The sequence below is a fragment of the Elephas maximus genome, chromosome 21 (genome assembly GCF_024166365.1).
Source record: "Elephas maximus indicus isolate mEleMax1 chromosome 21, mEleMax1 primary haplotype, whole genome shotgun sequence".
NCBI lineage: Eukaryota > Metazoa > Chordata > Mammalia > Proboscidea > Elephantidae > Elephas > Elephas maximus.
The window spans coordinates 47,098,741-47,120,415 of NC_064839.1; the positions used below are offsets into that span (position 1 = coordinate 47,098,741).

Here is a 21,675-nt window from a genome sequence, read left to right on the forward strand (position 1 = left end):
ATGTTTTTGAAAAAAGGTATTTGCAATGAAGATGTCACTAGTCTTGCAAAAATCTATCATTCAGTCTCCAGCATTTTGATCACCAACGCCATATTTTCCAACTACTGTTCCTTCTTTGTTTCCAAGTTTCACATTCCAATCACCAGTAATTATCAATGCATCTTGATTGTATGTTTGATCAATTTCGGACTGCGGAAGTTGTTAAAAATCTTCAATTTCTTCATCTTTGGCCTTAGTAGGTGGTGCATAAATTTGGATAATAATCATATTAACTGATCTTCCTTGTAGGCTCATGGATATTATCATATCACTGACAGCATTATACTTCAGGATAGATCTTGAAATGTTCTTTTTGATGATGAATTTGATGTCATTCCTCTTCAATTGGTCATTCCTGGCATAGTATGCCATATGATTGTCCAATTCAAAATGGCCAATACCAGTCCATTTCAGCTCACTAATGACTAGAATATCAATGTTTATGTGTTCCATTTTATTTGATGACTTCTGATTTTCCTAAATTCATTCTTTATACATTCCATGTTCCTATTATTGATGGATGTTTGCAGCTGTTTCTTCTCATCTTGAGTTGTGCCATGTCAGCAAGTGAAGGTCCTGAAAGCTTGACTCCATGCATGTCATTAAGGTTGACTCTGTTTTGAGGAAGCAGCTCTTCCCCAGTCATCTTTTAAGTGCCTTCCAACCTGAAGGGCTCATCTTCTGGGACTATATATCAGACAATGTTCCACTGCTATTCATAAGTTTTTCATTGGCTAATTTTTTCCGAAGTAGACCGCCAAGTCCTTCTTCTTAGTCTGGTTAGTTTGGAAGCTCAGCTGAAACTTGTCCACCATAGCTGACCCTGGTGGTATTTGAAATACTGGTGGTGTAGTTTCCAGTATTACAGCAACACCCACGTTACCACAGTACAAATTGACACCTAAAAATGGTTAAAATGGCACACTTTTTGTTGTATATATTTTATCACACACACACACATACACAAATGATCCGGCCCCTGCCCTTAAGTCTAGTAGGGAAGACGGATGAGTACATTTAAACACTGAGTGATAACGGCTTCAGAGAGGAGAACCCAGGGGGTTATGAATGCATAGAAGAGAGAGGCAGCAGGTTAAGAATGTAAGCCTTGGGGTCAGACAAATCTAAGACTGGATCATTAGCTCTGGGACTTTTGGCAAGTTCCTCCAATGGTTTGATAGCATTTGACTCCTGGAGTTGCTATGGATTAAATGAGATAAACACTGTATTTGGCACAGAGGAAGTGCTCATAGCTGTTATAATTATAATCAAACAGCAGGAATTCGGGCAAGCTTCCTCAGAGGACAGGGTACCAGAACAATCTTAAAGGAGGAGGAATGGGGGTTAGCTGGGCAACAATGGAGAGGGTGTGGACATTGGACATCTTCCTAGAGAGATCTGAAGGGGACAAGTTCTGTTCCTGGAGTAAATTCTGGTGGGACCTGTTTACAGCGTAGGGCTGTTTGGCCTCTTGCTCAATCCTAGAGGGCTCAGCCCAGGCTACAGAGGAAGTCAGCTCCTAGTGGCCTCCTGTGGCCTAAGAATAAAACCCAAATTCCTTGCCTTGGCACCTGAGGCCCTGTGTAATCTGGCCTCTCTCCATCTCTAGACTCATTTCCTAACACCATCTCCTCGGGCCATTTCCAGCTGCAGGGTCTTCTCATTCTGCACACCCAGAAAGTTCTTATTCTGCTTTCCGGCATGGCCAACTATCTTATATTCAGGTTTACACTTACATGTCACCTCTTAAGAGACCTTGTCTGACTACCTTTGCTTGCCCACTCTGTTAGTTGCTATTTCTGCACCCTGTTGGTTCTTGTTAGAATGCTTTTCATAATTCTTGATTATATGTTAATTTGTTTGTTAGTCTTACCCACTAAGCTTCAGGAAGACAGGGACTACATTTGTTTTATTCCTCATGGTATCCTCAGCCCCTAATACCAAGCCTTGACTATTATAGGTACATGGTAAATCTTTGTTATTACATAGATGAATGGATGGATGGATGGATGGATGGATGGATGGATGGATGGATGGATGGATGGATGGATGGATGGATGGATGGATGGATGGATGGATGGATGGGTAGGTGGGTGGGTGGGTGGGTAGGTGGGTATGGATATCAACAACAAGGAGCCAAAGATTTAGTTTTGCTAGCTATTAGTGAAGAACCTGTGACTATTTTTAATATAAGTATTTAAAGCTATAACTTTGCCTCTGAGCACTGCTTTAGCTGCATCCTACAAAATTGGATAGGTTAAAGTTTGATCTTCATTCAGTTTTTAATATTTTCTAATTACTTTGTGGTTTCTTCTTTGACCCATAGACTTTTTTTTAGAAGTGTGCTATTTAATGTCCAAGATATCTAAGGGATATGTAGATATCCTAGATAGTTTATTATTATTGATTTGTAATATAATGCTGTTGTAGTTAGAGAACATGCTTTGTGTGATTTCAATCCTTTTGGGCCCCTTTTCACATGGAAGAAACTTTGGTGATTCCTAGTTCTCTGGCTATTAGCATCAAGAAACCAAAACTCAAAAAGTAAAACAAAGTGCTTAGACAACTTTTTCTTGTGAAGTTAAGTGTTTAAAAGAAAATACTCACATCCTTTTCCTCAGCATTTGTTTCAGATGGTTCTTGAAGATTGAGAGGAGCTGCAAACATAATAGGAATGAATGTTGAGCTTCAGTGCTGAAAATGGCTTAAAGGAACTAAGCAAACATTCAGGTCATAGGGAAAAGGGTCAAAAGTAGGGATATTATGTTCAACACTGGGCTAAAAACACAGCTTGAGTAGTTAAGAAAGAAGCAGCTGACGATGCAGATAAAAGACAAGATTTAGCGTGCTGTTAAGTTTAACTACCAATTAGGGGGGTGCAGTAGCCCTGATTTGTATTGTTGTTCTTAGCTGCCATCCAGTCACCCCGACTCATGGCGACCCCATGCACTATAGAATGAAAAGCTGCCTGGTCCTGTGCCACCCCATGATCAGTTGTAAATCAGACCATTGTGAACCACAGGGTTTTCACTGGCTAATTTTTGGATGTAGGTTGTCAGGCCTTTCTTCTTAGTCTGTTTTATCCTGGAAACTCTGCTGAAGCATCATAGCAACACACAAGCCTCCTATGACAGGTGGGTGCTGCCTGCTCATGAGGTGCTTGGCTGGAAATCAAACCCACATCTCCCACTTGGAAGGTGAGAATTATGCCATTGAACTAGCACTGCCCTCGTCCCTGATTTGTAGTGTTTGCTAATTTCTGTGGTGTAAATATTCCCACCAAGACTAATTTCGAGCTACCAACCTGACCTCACTGAATGTGAAGTTAATAAGAGATGGGCCCAGTGTAACTCTGGCATGTTAGACTTCAGTACACCATGGTGTGATGCTGCCTTTTATTAGCTGTGTGAACCTGGGCAGGTTAGTTATTTTTTCTGAGTTGCAGCTTCCTCATCTGTTAAAAAGAGCTGGAAGTAATTAATCCCCACTTCTCAGGGCTCCAAGAGGACTGAATGCTTTTCTGTACATACTATTGCCTTGTACACTATACATCTAAAATGAATGTTATCATGTCAAGTTTGAAAAAATGGAAAAAGTACACTCAGTTGATATACTCTGAAGATATTGAAATGTTAATACGATTAATGCTTAAGTACAGTGTAGTGACTAAGGTAGGAACTTAGGGTGGTATAGGTCCTAATGACCAAGATATTTTTAAGATCTTTAAAATATTCATTCTCAGTGACTTCTCATTTACACAGCCATAATTTTGAAGGTCTTTTTTTTTTTACAGTGTAGTGACTAAGGTAGGAACTTAGGGTGGTATAGGTCCTAATGACCAAGATATTTTTAAGATCTTTAAAATATTCATTCTCAGTGACTTCTCATTTACACAGCCATAATTTTGAAGGTCTATAAATTATACAAAGCAAAGCTAAGATGGATTTATTTGTCAGACAAGAGATCTTTCATAACATTAAGATGAAAGAATGTGCAATAATCCTGGGTAAAGAAATCAAGAGAATTAGTTACTACTTCTGATTCAGTCATGAATTAGCTGAGTGACTTTAGTAAAGTCGGTTAACCTCTTTGGGCCTCAGATTCCTTATTTGGAAAAGGAATCTGTGGACAGTACAGTAAACATCTGCTGGATTTTTTCCTCTCCAGGCGTACGGTTTCCAATCTTTTGGTAACAGCACCTACAGGTGATATTTTCCATGAGAAGCTATCCCTCCCTCACTCTCAGGTCTTGTTTTGGGTGGAACTGATCCTGCATCATGCTCCAGGGTGGGCATGTAACCCAGATCTGCCCAAATTGAGAACCATTTTCACCTGGCCTCAGTGGCTGGTCCAGGGGAAGACGTGAGCCAAGTGTGGACCCGTGAGAGACAGCCCAGGACTGCTTCTAGAAATACCACAAAAGAGATGCTCTTTCTCCTCTGAGGTTAAGGATCTAAGTCTGGGACCATCTTGATACCTCTTTGGAAGAAGAAAGGGAGGGAGGTAGATTTCTGAAGACATTATTTGAGGTACTAGATCCAGCTATGCTGAAAGCCAGATCTACCCCAGGACTTTTCATTTTCAGAGCTGATAAATTTTCCTTTTAGCCTGAACTGCATTTTTGTCCCTTGCTACTCGAAGAGTCCTGGCTAACATATTCAAGGTGATCTTTAAGCTCTGGGACAGCTACTGACAGCTGCCTACCCAACAGTCATTATATCACCTTTCCTCTTGGCTACCAGAGCATACCTTTTTCCACAGAACCTGAAAATGCTAAATACCTGCTTTCTCAGCATCCTTTGCAGCTGTAGCGCATGGCCCTATCCTGGCCCATGGCATCTGAGGAAAAGACTGCTTGGGGCTAGTGGGAAAGATTTCTTCCATGATAAAAAGAGGTACATAGGAGAAATACCCTCCTTCTGTTTTTGGATGATGTTGGGTTGACATACAATGTCTGGAACTGCAACAGCCATCTTGATTCCACGACAGACAAGCCTAAGGACAAAGCCAAAGCTCCAAGGAAGGCAGAACAGAAAGACTGAGCCTGGGTCCTCACAGGTGTCACTGAACCACTGAACCAACCCTGGCACTAATCACCTCTTAACTTCTTATTATATGAGATAATAAAGCCCTGAACATAAAGCCACGTAGCTTGGACTTTATGTTACTTGCAGTGTAAAGCATCTTAATTAATACAAATTCTAGTACTTTAGGATTCTGTGTCAATGGTTGAATGTTTTACTGCATACATTATTGCCTCTTTGGAGTAACCACAGACTTCTTGATATCTGCGAACAATTTAAGTATTCAGAGCCTTGCTTCAAGGTGTCCCTCACTAGATTCCAAGTGAGTGCAATGCCCATGATTCCTGATAACAGGTTTCACACCCCTTACAGAAACTACTTGCCTGAGACAGTGATGCTTCCGATTACCAAACTCAAGTTGGAGAAGGCATTCCTCACCAGCACGGTGACCAGGAAGGTGCCTGCAATGCAAGAAGTTGGAGAGTTATGGGCATTGTGTAGTTAATTGTTTAACTTGCACTGAGACAACCCTCTCCCCCACCCTGGTTGTGTTTATCCAGTCCATGATCTTAGATCATGACTTGCGCTGAAGTCACCACCTGTGTGGAAGGGTCCTGGGTAGTTCTAAAGAAAGACCCAGTTTCTAAAACTCCCACCAGACACAGAGGATCACGGGGGAACAAGAAGGGAGGAGGAGGAAGAAGAGAAAGAACGGCAGACTCCAGAATAGGCTGCTCCCCCAACCACAGAAGGATCAAGGATGCCAGTGACATTGTTGTCACCGCCTTGACTAGCAAGAAGATACTGAAGATGTCAGGGTGTGCATGGTTAATCCAGTCTGCACTTGGATTACATCCACATCCTTCCTTGGACTCCACCAACCCTAGAGCTTGGCTTACATCTTCTACCCTCAGAACCCTCCACCTCTGTGGCTATTTAACTACTGTAATGGATTGAATTGTGTCCCCCCAAAATATTTGTCAACTTGGCATGGATTCCCAGTATTGTATGACTGTCTACCATTTTGTCATCTGATGTGATTTCCCTATGTGTTGTAAATCCTACCACTATGATGAATGAGATGGATTAGTGGCAATTATACTGATGAAATCTACAAGATTACATAGTGTCTTAAGCCAATCTCTTTTGAGATATAAAAGAGAGAAAAAAGCAGACAGACTGGGGGACCTCATACCACCAAGAAAGCAGTGCCAGGAGCAGAGCGGTCCTTTGGACCTGAGGTTCCTGCACAGAGAAGCTCCTAGACCAAGGGAAGATTGATGACATAAGCCTTCCTCCAGAGTTGACAGAGGAGGCCTTCCTGTGGTGCTGACACCCTGAATTTGGACTTGTAGCCTACTAGACTGTGAGAGAATAAAGTTCTCTTTGTTAAAGCCATACACTTGTGATATTTCTGCTATAGCAGCACTAGATGCCTAAGATAACTGCCCCTCCTACACACACACACACGCATTCCAAGAACACTCAGTAAGTAGTTGTTGAAAGCATGAACAACTGCTCACCACAGCTAACTGCTAAGCATATTATAGCAGGTTGTTAATATTTGACATTTTGACTGAGGCATCAAGATAAATGCCTGTTAGATACCAGCATAAGTATAAGATAGATTACCATAGATATTTCTTACAACTATGTATCTAAGAACCAGTTCCATGAATCTTGAACTCCCTCTTGTACTTTAAGAATATAAAAATGGTTGAGAGTAGAGAGGGAAGAGAAGGATTTGTAAGAAGATTTATTTGGAGAGGGATGCTAATACATGCATATCCTACCACCACTTGTCTCCTCATGGGGACGGGGTAGTGAGTGCTACCTTCTCTTCTCAAGCCTAGAGAGAGGGTCTTCAGTGGGGATACTTGGAAAGCGTGGTATGTGTTCTTTGAGGTTGAGGGACCCCATGGACAAGTTCCTTACTCAAAGCCCTTGAAGGAGGTATCTATGAAAGGCAGGACAGAAAACTAAAGTCCAATGGAAGCAGCCCAAGGAGTGGGTAAGAGTGTTCTGTGGACAAGATGTGGGCCTTGGGGACAGGTAGGGAGAATGAAAAGACTCCAGCAGAGATTGTGGGGGTGACCTAGAAGAATTCACTGAAGGAGAGGCATCACTGACATCCCAGGAGCTGTGGCCTAAGGGGCCCAGCAGGAGGCCTCAAGAGCCTACAGAAGCTCCTACAAGAGGCAGCTTCAAACCTCTGCAGCACCCAGAGAGCAAAGCCAGCTAGGACTGCGCCAGTACCACCAAGTGAGAATGTTCCTGTCCTATTTCTCCCTTTCCTCCTTCCCCACCTCCTTTATCCCTGGAGTAGTCCCAATCTGTTGGTCTTGGGGGAGGAGGAAAAAACTGTCTGTCATCTAAAAGTGAGCAAAAAAAGTCACAGGGCATGTGAAGATTTGATCTATTTGCAAGGAAAAACTTCCCCACTGAGGAAATTTTATAGATTCTTCCTGTGTCAAGCTGGACCCTTGGTCCCTGGCAAAGCTCCAATGTTTTTCTTCTCAAATGTGTTATGCCTTCTGCCTTCTCTTTGCCACATCCATTGTTGAGGGCATGGTAACCTCACACCTGCACAGTATTACCCTCTTATATACCTCAGAGATCCAGGCGGGAATTGTGGGCAGGGTTGTGAGTGGGCTGGAGACTCTGGAACCTCCATCACATTCCTGCCTGCTGACCTCTCCACCTAGTCCTCAAGATGCAACATTGCCTCCAGATTTAATGACAGTGTCTGCACTGGCCTTTTTCCCTGGCTGGTGCCAGCCAGTCTATCCATTCTATCTCTGTTTTCTATTCTAGCAGTATGGCCCTTCCTCCTCTCCATCCCTAGTTCTCCTACCCTTCAGTTTTTACCTGTCTCTTCCCCCAAGGCATGGATTGCAGCCTTCCAAACCATGCTGTCCTCTCAAAATGATGGAAGGAGTCTGAATGTGTCTGTTTTCTTCCAGTGGTTCTCAACCTGAGGCAATTTTGCCCCCAGGGGGCTTTTGGCAATGTCTGAGAACATTTTGGGTTGTCAAGACTGGTGGTGGAGTTGCTATCAGCATCTAGTGGGTAGATGCCAGGGAAGCTGCCTACAACCTACAACGCACAGGATGGCCCCCCACCATGATCCATGGATCCAAAATCTCAATAGTGCTGAGGTTGAGAACCCCTGTCACAATTGTATAAGATTGTAAGATTAACTGTAAGCTCCATGAGGGCAGATAATATCTAGACCCCTTCCTTATGTTGTGACCCAGGCTGGATGCTATGAATCATGTTTGTGTCCAAGACATGCCAAAAAACTACTGACAAGACCCTGGGCACCAAATCAGAAAGGGAAGTGGAGAAAGATTTGGAAGGGGAGCCACCAACCCCAAGTACCTTCAGCAGGAACTGCCACATGGTAAATCCCGAATGATTCCCCAAAGCTCTCTTCTTCCTGGGAAAAGTTTGCATTGAGTCCTGTCACCTCAAAGGTCAGCTCCTCAGGGGTGCCGTGAGCCACTGAAATGTTGATCAGTAGGTCCTCTCCAAGTTCCAAATGGTCAGAAGCCCAGGAGGCCTGCAGCCCTGACAGTGGCTCCATAAAGTAGACGGTGATGTTGCCAGAGAGCGCAGAGGTGGTGGTGTTGCTGATGGCTCGGATCTCCAGGTGGTGCATCCCTGGGCCCATCACCTGTTGGGCTTCTCTGTCCAGGGTCAGATTGTAGGGAAGTGGACCCCTCAGGGTGGTGTACTCTGTCAGGGTTATGTTACCTGACAGCACAGTGTAAGTCACCCCTGTTCCTAGGTAGGTAAGCAAAATTTCGGAATGTTGTTAACCAGAAGTCATCACTGTCATACCATCAACCAATCAACAGTCAGTTGATTATAGTGTGATAGTTCAGATTCAAGCTTTGAAGTCAATTATGTATATAGATATGGATATGGATATAGATATGTGTAAGGATGCACCCCCAAATATTAACAGTGATTATTTTTCTGAGTATTGTATTAATTGGTGGCTTTTATTTATGTGTCCTTTCGGTTCATCTGCATATTCCAATTTGTTTATACTACACGTGTGTTATCCATATACTTAAAAATTTAACTAAGAAATTAGAATGTTTATTGACAGGGGCATCCTTGGGGGGAGGAAGTCTAAAAAGGGAGCATCTCTTGTGGGTGTGGACTCATGTACCTCTCAACTGCCTCCTTCCTGCAATGTGAAGTATATTTCTGAAGTTGGTAAATGTTGGGAAGGCTTGAAGGAATCAGGATGTCACAAATGAGCAAGCCAAACAAAGACTATGCAATGGAGCAGCAGGGAGGAGAAAGGAGGGAGCAATTTGGGTCTATCACTTGAAGTCAAGCCTTAAAGCCTTGTGACTCAAAACCTGGTCCTTGGACCAACAGCATAGGTATCACCTGGAGCTTGTTGGACATGCAGAATCTTGGGATCCAACCTAGACATATTGATTCAGAATCTTCATTTTAACCAGATCCCTTGGTGATTTGTAGACACATAAAAGTTTGAGAAGAATGGAGCAATAATGGATAGTTAAGGGATGATTTTCATGCATGAGAATTAGCCTCAAGTCTTGTTTTAAGCAGGATAGGTGAACCCATTTCCTTCTAACTCCACTGGTGACTCCCTGAAACCCTGTTCAAAGTGAGGACTCAGCCTGTTCTCATTGAAATGGGTACTCCCTTATAGTTTGGGGCTGGTTGTCCTAGCTGGTCGCTGAATATTGTGGTTGACTCTTAAAATCAGATTTAAACCAACAAATTAGGATTCTTTCCAATAGAAACCAAGCTATTGTATTTCTTGTTTGGGTGATAATGATGATGATGTTATCCCCATGACAGCAAGAACCTTGATTTTCATGTTTATTGCTGATTCCCTAGCACCTGACAAAGAGTAGGCACCAAATTATATTTGTAGAATGAATAAATAAATGATTATTTTAAGTTTCTCCAGGTGCCCATATCATCCATCTTCAGCCAACAAACCCACAAGAACAGAAGGTATTCCCATGAGCCCTGTGTGAAAGCCCCTTTATAGCTCCATTAAGTTACTATGAGTAACTATGAGTAAGGCTATGAGTGAGACCCCACGTGGTATGTGATGTCAAACTGAGACGAGTCCTCATTTCCACAGCTTTGTGTTGCACAGTTTATATCAACAGACCTCCCTCCAGGCCTGTGCTTTGATGAAAGATGCTGTTCTGAGTGGCAGTGAGTTGTAGCATGAGATTCTCTACTGAGAGCAGAAGTGATATTTAAGTATTTAACAACTGAAACTGTGTGGGCACCAGTCAATCAGAATGGATTCTCTGATGAAGTAGAATGAACATTGTGACCAATCAGAATGGATGCTAATCAGAATAGACACTGTGCCCAATCAGAATGGACACAGTGACCAATCAAATGGATGCCATAACCAATCAGAATAGATACTATGCCAACCAAAATGGATGCCATGACCAATCAGAATGAACAGCTTGACCAATCAGTGGACGTCTTGACTAATCAAAGTGGACATGATAACCAATCAGAATGGTCTCTGTGGCCAATCAGAAAAGACACTGTGATGAATCAGAATGGATGCCAGCCATAACTGCTGTTATGGCTGTACCAGTGTGTACAGCTGAATATCAGCCCTGACTGGGGTCAACATAATTGTGCCAAGCTGGTCAGTGTTGGCTGTGTTGAGATGGTCTCATGCCCAGCTGGTAGTACTCCCAGTGCCACTTCATCCTATTCAGATTCCCCCCCAAATGAAAGTGGCTTTGACTTTGATGACAATTTTTATGAAGGGAACATGGGCATGCAAAGAAGGGCCATTGGAAGGCTGGGAGCTCTTACTAGCTCACTAACCTTGTGACTTTGGGCAAATTTCTTCATCTTTCTGTGCCTCTATTTCTTCATCTGTAAAATAGAGATAATAGTACGTATCTCATAGGGTGGTTGTGAGGACAGAGTAATCTAGTACAGGTAAAGCACTTAGAAGTGCCTGGAACACTTTAGGTGCTAAACGAATGAATAAATTAAAGCTACAAAGTAATTCAATAAATGATAGCAATTGTTGTTATTATTTATAGAAGCCTAGGAGTTAAACGGGGACTAACGTGGGGCCGCCATGAGTCAGAGTCAGCTCAATAGCAACTGGTAGGAGTTGGATGGATTTGGAGGAAATTAAGAAGGATTTTACAGGGTGCCCTGGTGGCACAGTGGTTAAGTGCTTACCTGCTAACCAAAAGGTCAGCAGTTTGAATCCACCAGCGGCTCCTTGGAAACCCTATGGGGCAGTTCTACTCTGTACTATTGTGTCACTATGAGTTGGAACCAACTCGATGGCAACGGGTTTGTTTTCTTTTTACTTGACCATTTCTGCAGACTCACCTCCATCGAGCTCCACCTGAATCCAGAGAGGGTCCCCAAAGACAGTCTGACAGAGATGGCTGTTCTCTGACTTGGACAGCCTGGAACACCCAGTCACACTGAGCCTCTCCATCTTGTCTCGGATTGTCACTTGCTTCTGAGCTGTCACATGCCATTCGCTGGTTGTGCACTCAGCAAACACTGTGAATTCCCCAGGAGATGTGAACTGGTAGATCACATTGCTGGACAAACTGCCGGCAACAGTCAGAAACATTACCAGTGTTGGCTACACACCAACATACACATTCATATACACACGCATGCATGCTCTCATGCACCTCACACCTTCCTTGCTTTTCCAAAGATAAAAAGATGGAAAAAAAAAAAAAGATGCTACATGACAAACCTACATTGTTGGTGTTACAGGATGTTCTATTGAGATGTCTGGGAGGAGATGAGAAGTGGTAGGGATAAGGTCCCTTGGATGGCACAAATGAGTTGCACTCGACTGCTAACCTAAAGGTTTGTGGTTCAAACCCACTCAGCAGTACTGTGGAAGAAAAGTCCTGGCCAAGAAAACCCTATGGAGCGGTTCTACTCTGTAACACATAGGGTTGCCCTGAGTCAGAATCACTCAAATATCTGGCTCCATGTGCCTTTTCTGTAATTGAGTCTCTCTCTGCCTCACACAGATCCCCTCAGTGTGGTTCTGCCATCCCTTCCATCAACAGGTGGAGTCTGTTTCTCCACCTCTTTAATCTGGGCTGGATTGGCCATGGAACTTGCTTTGGTTAATTGGGCCATTTAGAAAGTGTGACACAAGCAGAGATTGGAAAAGTGCTTGCACATTGGGCTTGCTCTCACTTGCTGCTAGGAACCCTTCCACCACGATGTGAATAAGCCCAGGCTAGCCTGTTGGGTCATAAGAGACATATGACTCTAGCTGACACCCCGCTAACCACCCGACATGTGAGTGAGGCCTTCCTAGACCATCTAGCCCTAGCTGAGCTGGCCCAGACAAGAAGAACCATGTGCCAGTGCAAAAACTACGAGAAATAATAAATGCTGTTTTAAATGACTAAGTTTTGGGGTTGTTTGTTATGCATCAAAAACTCACTGATACGACCTAAATCAAAGGTCAGAGATTCCTTTTACCTGGGGGGGTAGTAAGGATCAAAAGTGTGTCCATCTCCCATACTAATTATACAGGACAGATTTCCGATGAAGGGAGAGAGGAGCCATGTCAGGGAGATGGTGATGTTCTTAAAGATGAAACTCTCGTTGGACACTGTCAGCTGGAGGCCTGCAGGTCAAAACACAGCATGCCATTTGTCATTGCAAAGCAAAGTTGCGTGTTTCTGTTTAAAAACTACTCTCTTCTAGCCACACGTCTTTTATTTTTACGTAGGGCTTTTGAAGTTTTAAAATTTTTTTTTTTTACTTTTGAAATTTCTTCTGAATTTTATTTTTCATCAGTAGGCAAAATATGAGCAAGGTACAGAATTCAAAATGTATAAAAGAATATAGAGTGAAAGGAAAAGTGTGTCTCCTCTACTCCCACTCCTCGACCCCTTCACTTCTGCTCCCCAGAGTAACCAGTTTCCTTTGTCACCTTCCAGAAAAATGCACATGTACACAAGCACGTATGTACTTTTTGGTTTACACAAGTGGTACACCCTATAGTTGCTACTCTACACCTTGCATTTTTTTTGCTTAGTGTATCTTGGAGATTGTTCTATATGAAGACATATAGAGCTGCCTCATTGTTTATAGCAGCTTCATTAAAAAAAAATTATTATTATTTTTTTAACGTACCTTTATTTAGCCAGAATCCTATTGATTGTCCAAATGTACTCTATAATGTTTAAAACAGGGCTTCAAACTGGCTGTTCTGGTTTGAACCCCTGCTGAGAATTTGCATTTCTAACAAGTTCCCAGGCGATGCTAATGCTGCTGAATAGGGACCAACTCTGAGAACCACTAGTAGAACAGTAGTTCTCAAAATTTATTATATGTATGAATCACCTGAGGATCTTGTTAAACTGTAGGATCTGTTTCAGTATATCAGGGTTGGAAATGCAAATTCTCAGCAGGGGTTTTGAACCAGAACAAATTGGTTTGAAGCCCTGGTTTAAAAAGACGAAAGGCAAAGCAACTTTCAGAAACTCATCTTGGCTGAAGTGGCCTTTTAATGCATGTTAAATTTTACAAAATCTTGAGCTTCAAAAGCTGGCATGGAGGATGGGATAAAGGAAGAAGAACTTCCTGGGGCTTCACAGAGCCCTGTGCTCATTTATATAGCTCAGTCTTTCCTTTTCTCAGCACGAATGAGAAGGGAAAGGGTGCTAGAAACTGAATACAAGAAGAATGGACTTCCTTGAGCTAATATGAAATCTGTCATGTCCTGGTTGTGGAGCTGGAGTGAGCATAATTACCAGAGCTTGTTCAGGATGCACCTAGATCCTCTTGTGCACAGTTGCTGGAGCTGGAGAAAGCCCTTCCCTTCGGGAATCAGAAATTGGGGCATCCTGATTCACAGTGGGGCAACATATTTGAAAGCAGGGTTAGGATAGAAATTCTGGTTCATGTGGTTGCTAGACGTAATGAACCCCTTGCCCTAAGCTATGTTTCTGTGTAGTGATGGCACCACTATGGCTGGCAGCTCTCCAGAGGACATGGGCACCCTTTCAGCTTCTTATATCCTTTCTCTTCTCATTTGTGCTCAGAAAAGAAAGGACTGAGCTGCATAAACGAGCCCAGGGCTCCGGGAAGCCCCAGGGAGTTCTTCTTCCTTTACCCCATCCTCCATGCCAGTTTTTGAAGCTCAAGATTTTGTAAAATTTAATGTCCATTAACAAAACTGCCAAATGGAAATTGCTGCCAAAACACGTGGTCCACTCTTCCCAGAAAGTGATGCAGCCTTCCCCTTTGTATGTTCCTCTCTCCCTCTGCACTCAAGAGCTCTTCCCCCCGCATGGCCCCTGAGGACCCCAACATTCCCTGACTCATCTTTTCTTTTCCGAACTGCTTGCCCTATTGCTCCTGTCCTCAGTAGAAGGAACGGTTTGGACCCATCCATTTGTCTGACAATGACTAAGGTTGTGATTTCACACCCTTAGGGGAAACGTTGTTGTACACAGCCCTTAGGAGTGTAAATTGACTCAACCATTCTGGAGGGAAATCTAACAATATCTATTAACACTAAAAATGCACATCCTCTATGATTCAGCATTCCTAATACTGGGAAACTGTCCTCCAAAAATAATACCAAAGACATATAAAGGCATATGCACAAGAAGTAACACTGCAGCCTGACATGTAACAACAAAAAACTGGAAGCAACCTCAGTGTCCATCAGTAGGGGAACCGGTTAAATTTCAGCATGATCTTACGATGGAAAACTCTGCAGTCATGAAAAGAATAGGATAGTGGCTTGGAAACTATGCCCAGTATATATTATTAAGTGAAAAAATTAAGTTGTAGACCAATATGTTTAACATGATTATGTTTTTATAAAAGTATATTTATACATGTATACAAATATGTGGACCTCACCAGATGTAATATACAGGAATCAAATCAACTACATCTGTGGAAAGAGATGATGGAAAAGCCCAATATCACCGGTCAGAACAAGGCTAGGGGCAGACTGCAGATCAGACCATCTATTCTCATATGCAAGTTCCAGTTGAAACTGAAGAAAATTAGAACATGTCCACAAGAGCCAAAGTAGAACCTTGAGTATATCCCACCTGAATTTAGAGACCATCTCAAGAATAGATTCGACGCATTGAACACTAATGACTGAAGACCAGATGAGGTGTGGAATGATGCCAGGGATATCATGCATGAAGAAAGCAACAGGTCATTAAAAAGACAAGAGAGAGAAAAGACCTAAATGGTTGTCAGAAACTTGACTCTGAAACTTACTCTTGAACGTCAAGTAGCTAAAGCAAAAAGAAAAAATGATGAAGTAAAAGAGCTGAAAAGATTTCAAAGGGCAGCAGGAGAAAACAAAGTAAAGTATTATGATGACACGTGCAAAGAGCTGGAGATAGAAAACCAAAAGGAAAGAATGCGCTTAGCATTTCTCAAGCTGAAAGAACTGAAGAAAAAATTCAAGCCTCGAGTTGCAATACTGAAGAATTCTACAAGGAAAACATTAAATGACGTAGGAAGCATCAAAAGAACGTGGAAGGAATACACAGAGTCATTATACCAAAAAGAATTAGTTGATGTTCAGCCATTTCAGGAGTTAACATATGATCAGTAATAACTGATGGTACTGAAGGATGAAGTCCAAGCTGCACTGAAGGCATTGGCGAAAAACAAGGCTCTGGGAATTGACGAAATATCAATTGAGACATTTCAACAAACAGATGCAGGGCTGGAAGTGCTCATTTGGCTATGCCAAGAAAATTTAAAGACAGCTACCTGGCTAACCGGCTGGAAGAGATCCGTATTTGTGCCTATTCCCAAGAAAGGTGATCCGACAGAATGCGGAAATTATCAAACAATATCATTAATATCACATGCCAGCAAAATTTTGCTGAAGATCATTGAAAAGCGGCTGTAGCAGTATATCGACAGGGAACTGCCAGAAGTTCAAGCCAGATTTAGAAGAAGACATAGAACCAGGGGTAACATTGCTGATGTCAGATGGATCCTGGCTGAAAGCACGGAATACGAGAAAGATGTTTACCTGTGTTTTATTGACTATGCTAAGGCATTTGACTGTGAGGATCATATCAAATTATGGATAACATTGCAGAGAATGAGAATTCCGGAACACTTAATTGTGCTCATAAGGAGCCTGTACATAGATCAAAAAGCAGTCGTTGGAACAGAACAAGGGGATACTGCATGGTTTAAAGTCAGGAAAGGTATACGTCAGGGTTATATCCTTTCACCATACCTATTTAGTCTATGGAAACCCTGGTGGCATAGTGGTTAAGTGCTATGACTGCTAACCAAGAGGTCGGCAGTTCAAATCCACCAGGCGCTCCTTGGAAACTCTATGGGGCAGTTCTACTCTGTCCTTATACGTCGCTATGAGTCAGAATCGACTCGACGGGAGTGGGTTTATTCAGTCTATATGCTGAGCAAATAATCTGAGAAGCTGGACTATATGAAGAAGAAGGGGCATCAGGATTGGAGGAAGACTCACTAACAACCTGCGTTATGCATATGACACAACTTTGCTGCTGAAAGTGAAGAGGACTTGAAGCACTTACTAATGAAGACCAAAGACCACAGCTTTCAATATAGATTACACCTCAACATAAAGAAAATCCTCACAACTGGACCAATAAGCAACATCATGATAAACAGAGAAAAGATTGAGGTTGTCAAGGGTTTCATTTTCATTGTCAAGGGTTTCAACACTCATGGAAGCAGCAGTCAGGAAATCAAAAGACTCATTGCATTGGGCAAATCAGCTGCAAAAGAACTCTTTAAAGTGTTAAAAAGCAAAGATGTCACCTTGAGGACTAAGGTGTGCCTGACCCAAGCCATGGTGGTTTCAATTGCCTCATATGCATGCAAAAGCTGGACAACGAATAAGGAAACCCAAAGAAGAATTGATGCCTTTGAATTGTGGTGTTGGTGAAGAATATTGAACATACATGGACTGCCAAAAGAACAAACAAATCTGTTTTGGAAGAAGTACAACCAGAATGCTCCTTGGAAGCAAGGATGGCGAGGCTGCTTCTCATATACTTTGGACATGGTGTCAGAAGGGATCAGTTACTGGAGAAGGACATCATGCTTGGTAAAGTAGAGGGTCAGTGAAAACAAGGAAGGTCCTCAATGAGATGGGTTGACACAGTGGCTGCAACAGTTGGGTCAAACATAGCAACAGTTGTGAGGATGGCACAGGACCGGGCAGTGTTTCATTCCGTTTTGCATAGTGTCGCAATGAGCCAGAACCGACTCGATGGCACCTAACAACAACAACATTAATGCATACAGATAGCCATGTGTATGTAAATGTTAAAAAACAGCAGGGAAGAATATATTTTAAAGAGTGATTCAGGAGATAATATTGGAGCCTTTACTCCCTGTCCTAAAATGTGACCCAGCTGGACTCACAAGGACTCATAAAGACACATTGACTGGGCCCAGAGGTATAAAGACAATAGCTAGGACAATATTGGAAAATACCTTTTAGGGAAACTTTCACATAAACAAATCATAAAACAACACAGGAGTTTCCATTCTTATCTTTTTTCTATCAGTATTTAGTGAAAAGAAATTTTTTTGGACCAAGGAAGACTCCTGACTGTCTTACTGAAACCTGTACCAATGATTGTTAAGAAAGACAATTTAAAATGTAAGATCACAGTTTCTAGCCAATCTGTGGAAAGGTGAAGCTTTCAGTGATTTTGCCCATTAGTAATTTTAGTATATACTGATGACTGTAAATTTCCTTGGACTCGGGCAGACATGGCTGTGGCAGCATGCTTGTCCGTTTCCCACTTTTGTCTATTCTATAATTTCTTTGGATTTGGGCAGACATGGCTCTGGCAGCAGGCTTGTCTGATTTCACACTTTTGCCTCTGAATACATGCTGAATAAAACTTTTCTTTTTTACTTTACTAAACTTTGTGGTGTTTTTACCCTAGAACAACAGTTAACAGTGGTTTCCTTATGGGGAATGGGATTGTAGAATTGAAGAGAAGGACTTTTCCTTCTTAATTTATAAAGCTTTTGTAAATTGTGATTGTCGTTGTTGTGTATCATTGAGTTGATTCTGACTCATAGTGACCCTGAAGGAAGGACAGAGTAGAACTACCCTACAGGGTTTCCTAGGCTGCAATCTTTGTGGGAGCAGATCGCCAGGTCTTTTCTTTTGTGGCTGTTAGGTTCAAACTGCCAACCTTTCAGTTAGCAGCCTAGCACTTAACCATTGTGGCACCAGGGCTCCTAAATTGTGATAACATGGGTTATTTTCGTAGATTTCGATATTTTTAAAAAGTCCCTGTGTGTTTATGGGAAGGGTGGTAGTTGAGTGTGTGTGGGATGTGGGAGAGAGGGACATTTTGACTCCTTTCAATCAGGCAGCCTTCTTTTTGTCTGTTATAGTTATTGTGTTGCCCTTAAGATTTAATTTGAAGGGTCCTGACACACAAAAAAACCTTTTTCTGACTCCTGGCTTAATGGCTTGTTTCTGCTAAAGAACATTTGCAACAGGAGCCTGGAATGGTTTACCCCAAGAGGCTCCACAAGGTGAGGCGATCCGGCTCCAGGGCAGCTCCTTTGGGTGAGGAAGTCTCTTAGTGTACAGCTGATGGGTCTGCATGGGTGGTAGCTGCCTCCAGGAGGGAGGCTCTTCCTGCTGCAAAACAGAAATGGAAACCCCACAGCCAAGCAAGGTGGGGACTCACCTTCCAGGCACTGGTACTGCACCCACAAGTAGCTGCCCAGAGTAGGGCAAAGGTCTCCAAAGTAGGTTCTGTCTGCTGCCACCTGGCATGCCTGCAGCCCCTGGCACTGCCCTGGGAGGTACCCACATCCAAGAAGTGGGAGCGAGGTGAAAGACAAAAGGGGAGTCTGTTTCAGACAGAGCTTAACAGCTGAATGACCTCCCAGCCATCCGTTTACCACAGCCACCCAACAAGTATCTATTGGTGTCTCCTCAAAGCCAGGCCCTGAACTAGAAGAATAATTCCTGCCTGCATGTAGCTAATGGTTTAGCATAGCGCTCCAGAAACTTCAGCGTGCCCCAGAATCCCCTGGAGGGCTTGTGAAAACACAGCTTGCCGGGCCCCTCTCTGATTCAGAAGGTATGGAGTACAGCCTGAGAACTGGTGTTTCTAATAAGCTCCCAGGTGATGTTGATGGTGCTGGTCTGGGACCCCACTTTGAGAACCACTGGTCAAGTAGCGTCTAGTCAGATGGCCTGGCCTGAAATAGAAACCTATACTCTGAGAAGTGGCAGAGAGGAAGCAGGATTGGGCAAGTAGGTTTGGCCAGTGGGAGGCACTGGATGGAAGACTAGAGGGCAGTGTATTAGTTTCCTCTTTCTGTTTTATCAAGTTACCACAAACTTGGTGGCTTAATGCAACACAAAGTTATTATCTCACAGTCGTGTAGGTCACAAGTCTGGGTAGGCTTGCCTGGGCTCTTCTCAGGGTATCATAAGGTTGAAATCAAGGCATCAGCAGGGCTGTCTTCCTTTCTGTAGGGTCTCCTTCTGCTTCTAATCATATTCTTGTTATTGGCAGAATTCAGTTCCTGGGACTGAGGTTCTCCTTCCTTGCTGGTCATCAGCCAGGGGGCACCCTTACCTCCTAAAGGCCTCTCTCTAGTCATTGTACATGGTCCCTACATCTCAGACCAACAACAGTGCATCAAATCCATCTCATACCTGGAACCTATCTTACTTCCTTCTTTTTTCCCTCATCATTTTTCTGCTTCTAGCCAGAGGAACTGCTTTGCTTTTAAGGGCTTATGTGATCAGATTATACCTACCTGGATAATCCACAAAAATCTCTGTACTTTAAGATCAACAGATTAAAAACCCACCCAATTACATCTGCAAAGTCCCGTTAGGCATGTAAGGTAGCATATTCATGGTCATGGTATCTCATTAGATCCAAAGGCCCCAGGATTAGGGTATAGAATCTTCTTCTTAGAGGCCATAATTCTGCCTACAATGGGCAGGAAGAGGTAAGAAGGTACTTCTTGTCCTCTCTCTCACTGAGGCTCTTCTGTGGCTCCAGCTCTTTCTGGGCAGGTTCTTCCTCCATGGTCCTAGCTCCAACAGGACAGACTCCACCATGGTTTTGGTACCTTCTTCTTCTTTTTTTTTTTTTTAGCACCTTCTTGATGGTCCTGACTTCTACTTTTGGTAAGACTACCTCCTCCTGTCATCCCTACAATCCCTAGGGTTAGTAACAGCTTTCTGTTGCTGCTAATCTCAAGGCTCCATCATCACCCCCTGTGAGGCTTCTTAGCACCTCCATTATGTGATATACCAGTTCCCTGCATTAAATTCCCTCTGTTGAAAGATCTAGGATGATTTCTCTTTTCTTGATGGGACCTTGACTGATACATCTTTCAATCTGAATTAACTACTCCTGGTTTTTTTTTTTTTTTTTTTTTTTGGTATATGCAGCCATGGCACTAGACTATAATCTCTAAGAGAGTGTGGAGTTTTATTTGTTCACTGTGATATCCCCAGCACACAGAACAGTACCTGGCACAATAGTAGGAACTCAATAAGCATTTTTGCATGAGTAGATAAATAGTACCTTTTGCTCCCCTCTGTTGTAGCACTTAGCACGAGGTTAGGTAATTGCCTGTGTACATATCCATCTCCCCATTAGGCTGTGAGCGCTTTGAAAAACAGGCTGTGCTTTATTCATCTCTGTATCCACAGAGCCAGGATAGTGCATGGCACAATGCTGGCAGTCAATAAATGTTTATTGACCATCTGATTGAATAAATGAGTGATCGTGGCACTTAGATATGGATGAACACCCCTAGGGCTCTGCACAGCTCTCCTCTGACCCTTTTAGAATGGGTATGGGGCTCCCGTTAGCAGTGGTCTCTGGAGCTTGGCTGCAATGATTTGGAAACTTGCAGCTGAGCCTTTAAGGTAACAGCCTCCTCCCTCCCCCGCCCGCCCACCCCATCCAGTGCCCTGGTGAGAGAGGCACCTCCATCAGCCTCTGAAGTTCAGGCCTTTCCTCTTTGGAGGAGCCATAGCATTGGGAATGCTGGAGCAAGAAGGAGACATAGACAGAAACAGCTAGCTGATTCCAGCCTTTCCTACTCCAAGGGGAGTGAGAACACCATCATCCAAAGGCCTTTGGTGGGGAAAGGAGGGGTATGTCCCCAAGATGGGGAGAGAAGCCAGCTGCAGGGTCTACCAGTCATGGGCATCCCTCCTGGAATCTTGGCAGGGCCTTTGGGCAAAGGCTGAGCCTCAGGGGGAACTGCTTATAGGCATGTGGCCACCTTAGCCAGAAGCAGCAGACTGCCTACCTTTGCAGGACCCTGCAGCTGGACAGTGCCCACAGCAGCAGAGAGGTGAGGGCTTCCCTAATGTTCCAGATGCTGGGAGTCTCTGGGGCCTTCACACCTTCTGGGAGGGCACAGGGGGCCCCTGTGACAAGGACGATGAATTCCTTGTCACCCTGGCAAGTGCTGCTCAGAATCAGATTTAATCTGATTCAGAAAAACCAAGTCCTCAAGAAACTCTTCCACATGAACCAGAGATATCACCAAGAATGTTTGTTTCAAC

The 21,675-nt window shown here is 43.2% G+C and overlaps 1 protein-coding gene across 1 annotated transcript in view; it reads right to left on the reverse strand.

The window, feature by feature from the left end:
• PKD1L2 (polycystin 1 like 2) overlaps positions 1-21,675 on the reverse strand; it is a 98,030-nt gene that overhangs the window by 69,381 nt on the left and 6,974 nt on the right. Inside the window, 6 exon segments of the mRNA XM_049863770.1 lie at positions 2,647-2,696; positions 5,447-5,524; positions 8,445-8,849; positions 11,448-11,677; positions 12,582-12,729; positions 18,812-18,922. Of these exon segments, the coding sequence (XP_049719727.1) occupies positions 2,647-2,696; positions 5,447-5,524; positions 8,445-8,849; positions 11,448-11,677; positions 12,582-12,729; positions 18,812-18,922 (1,022 nt within the window).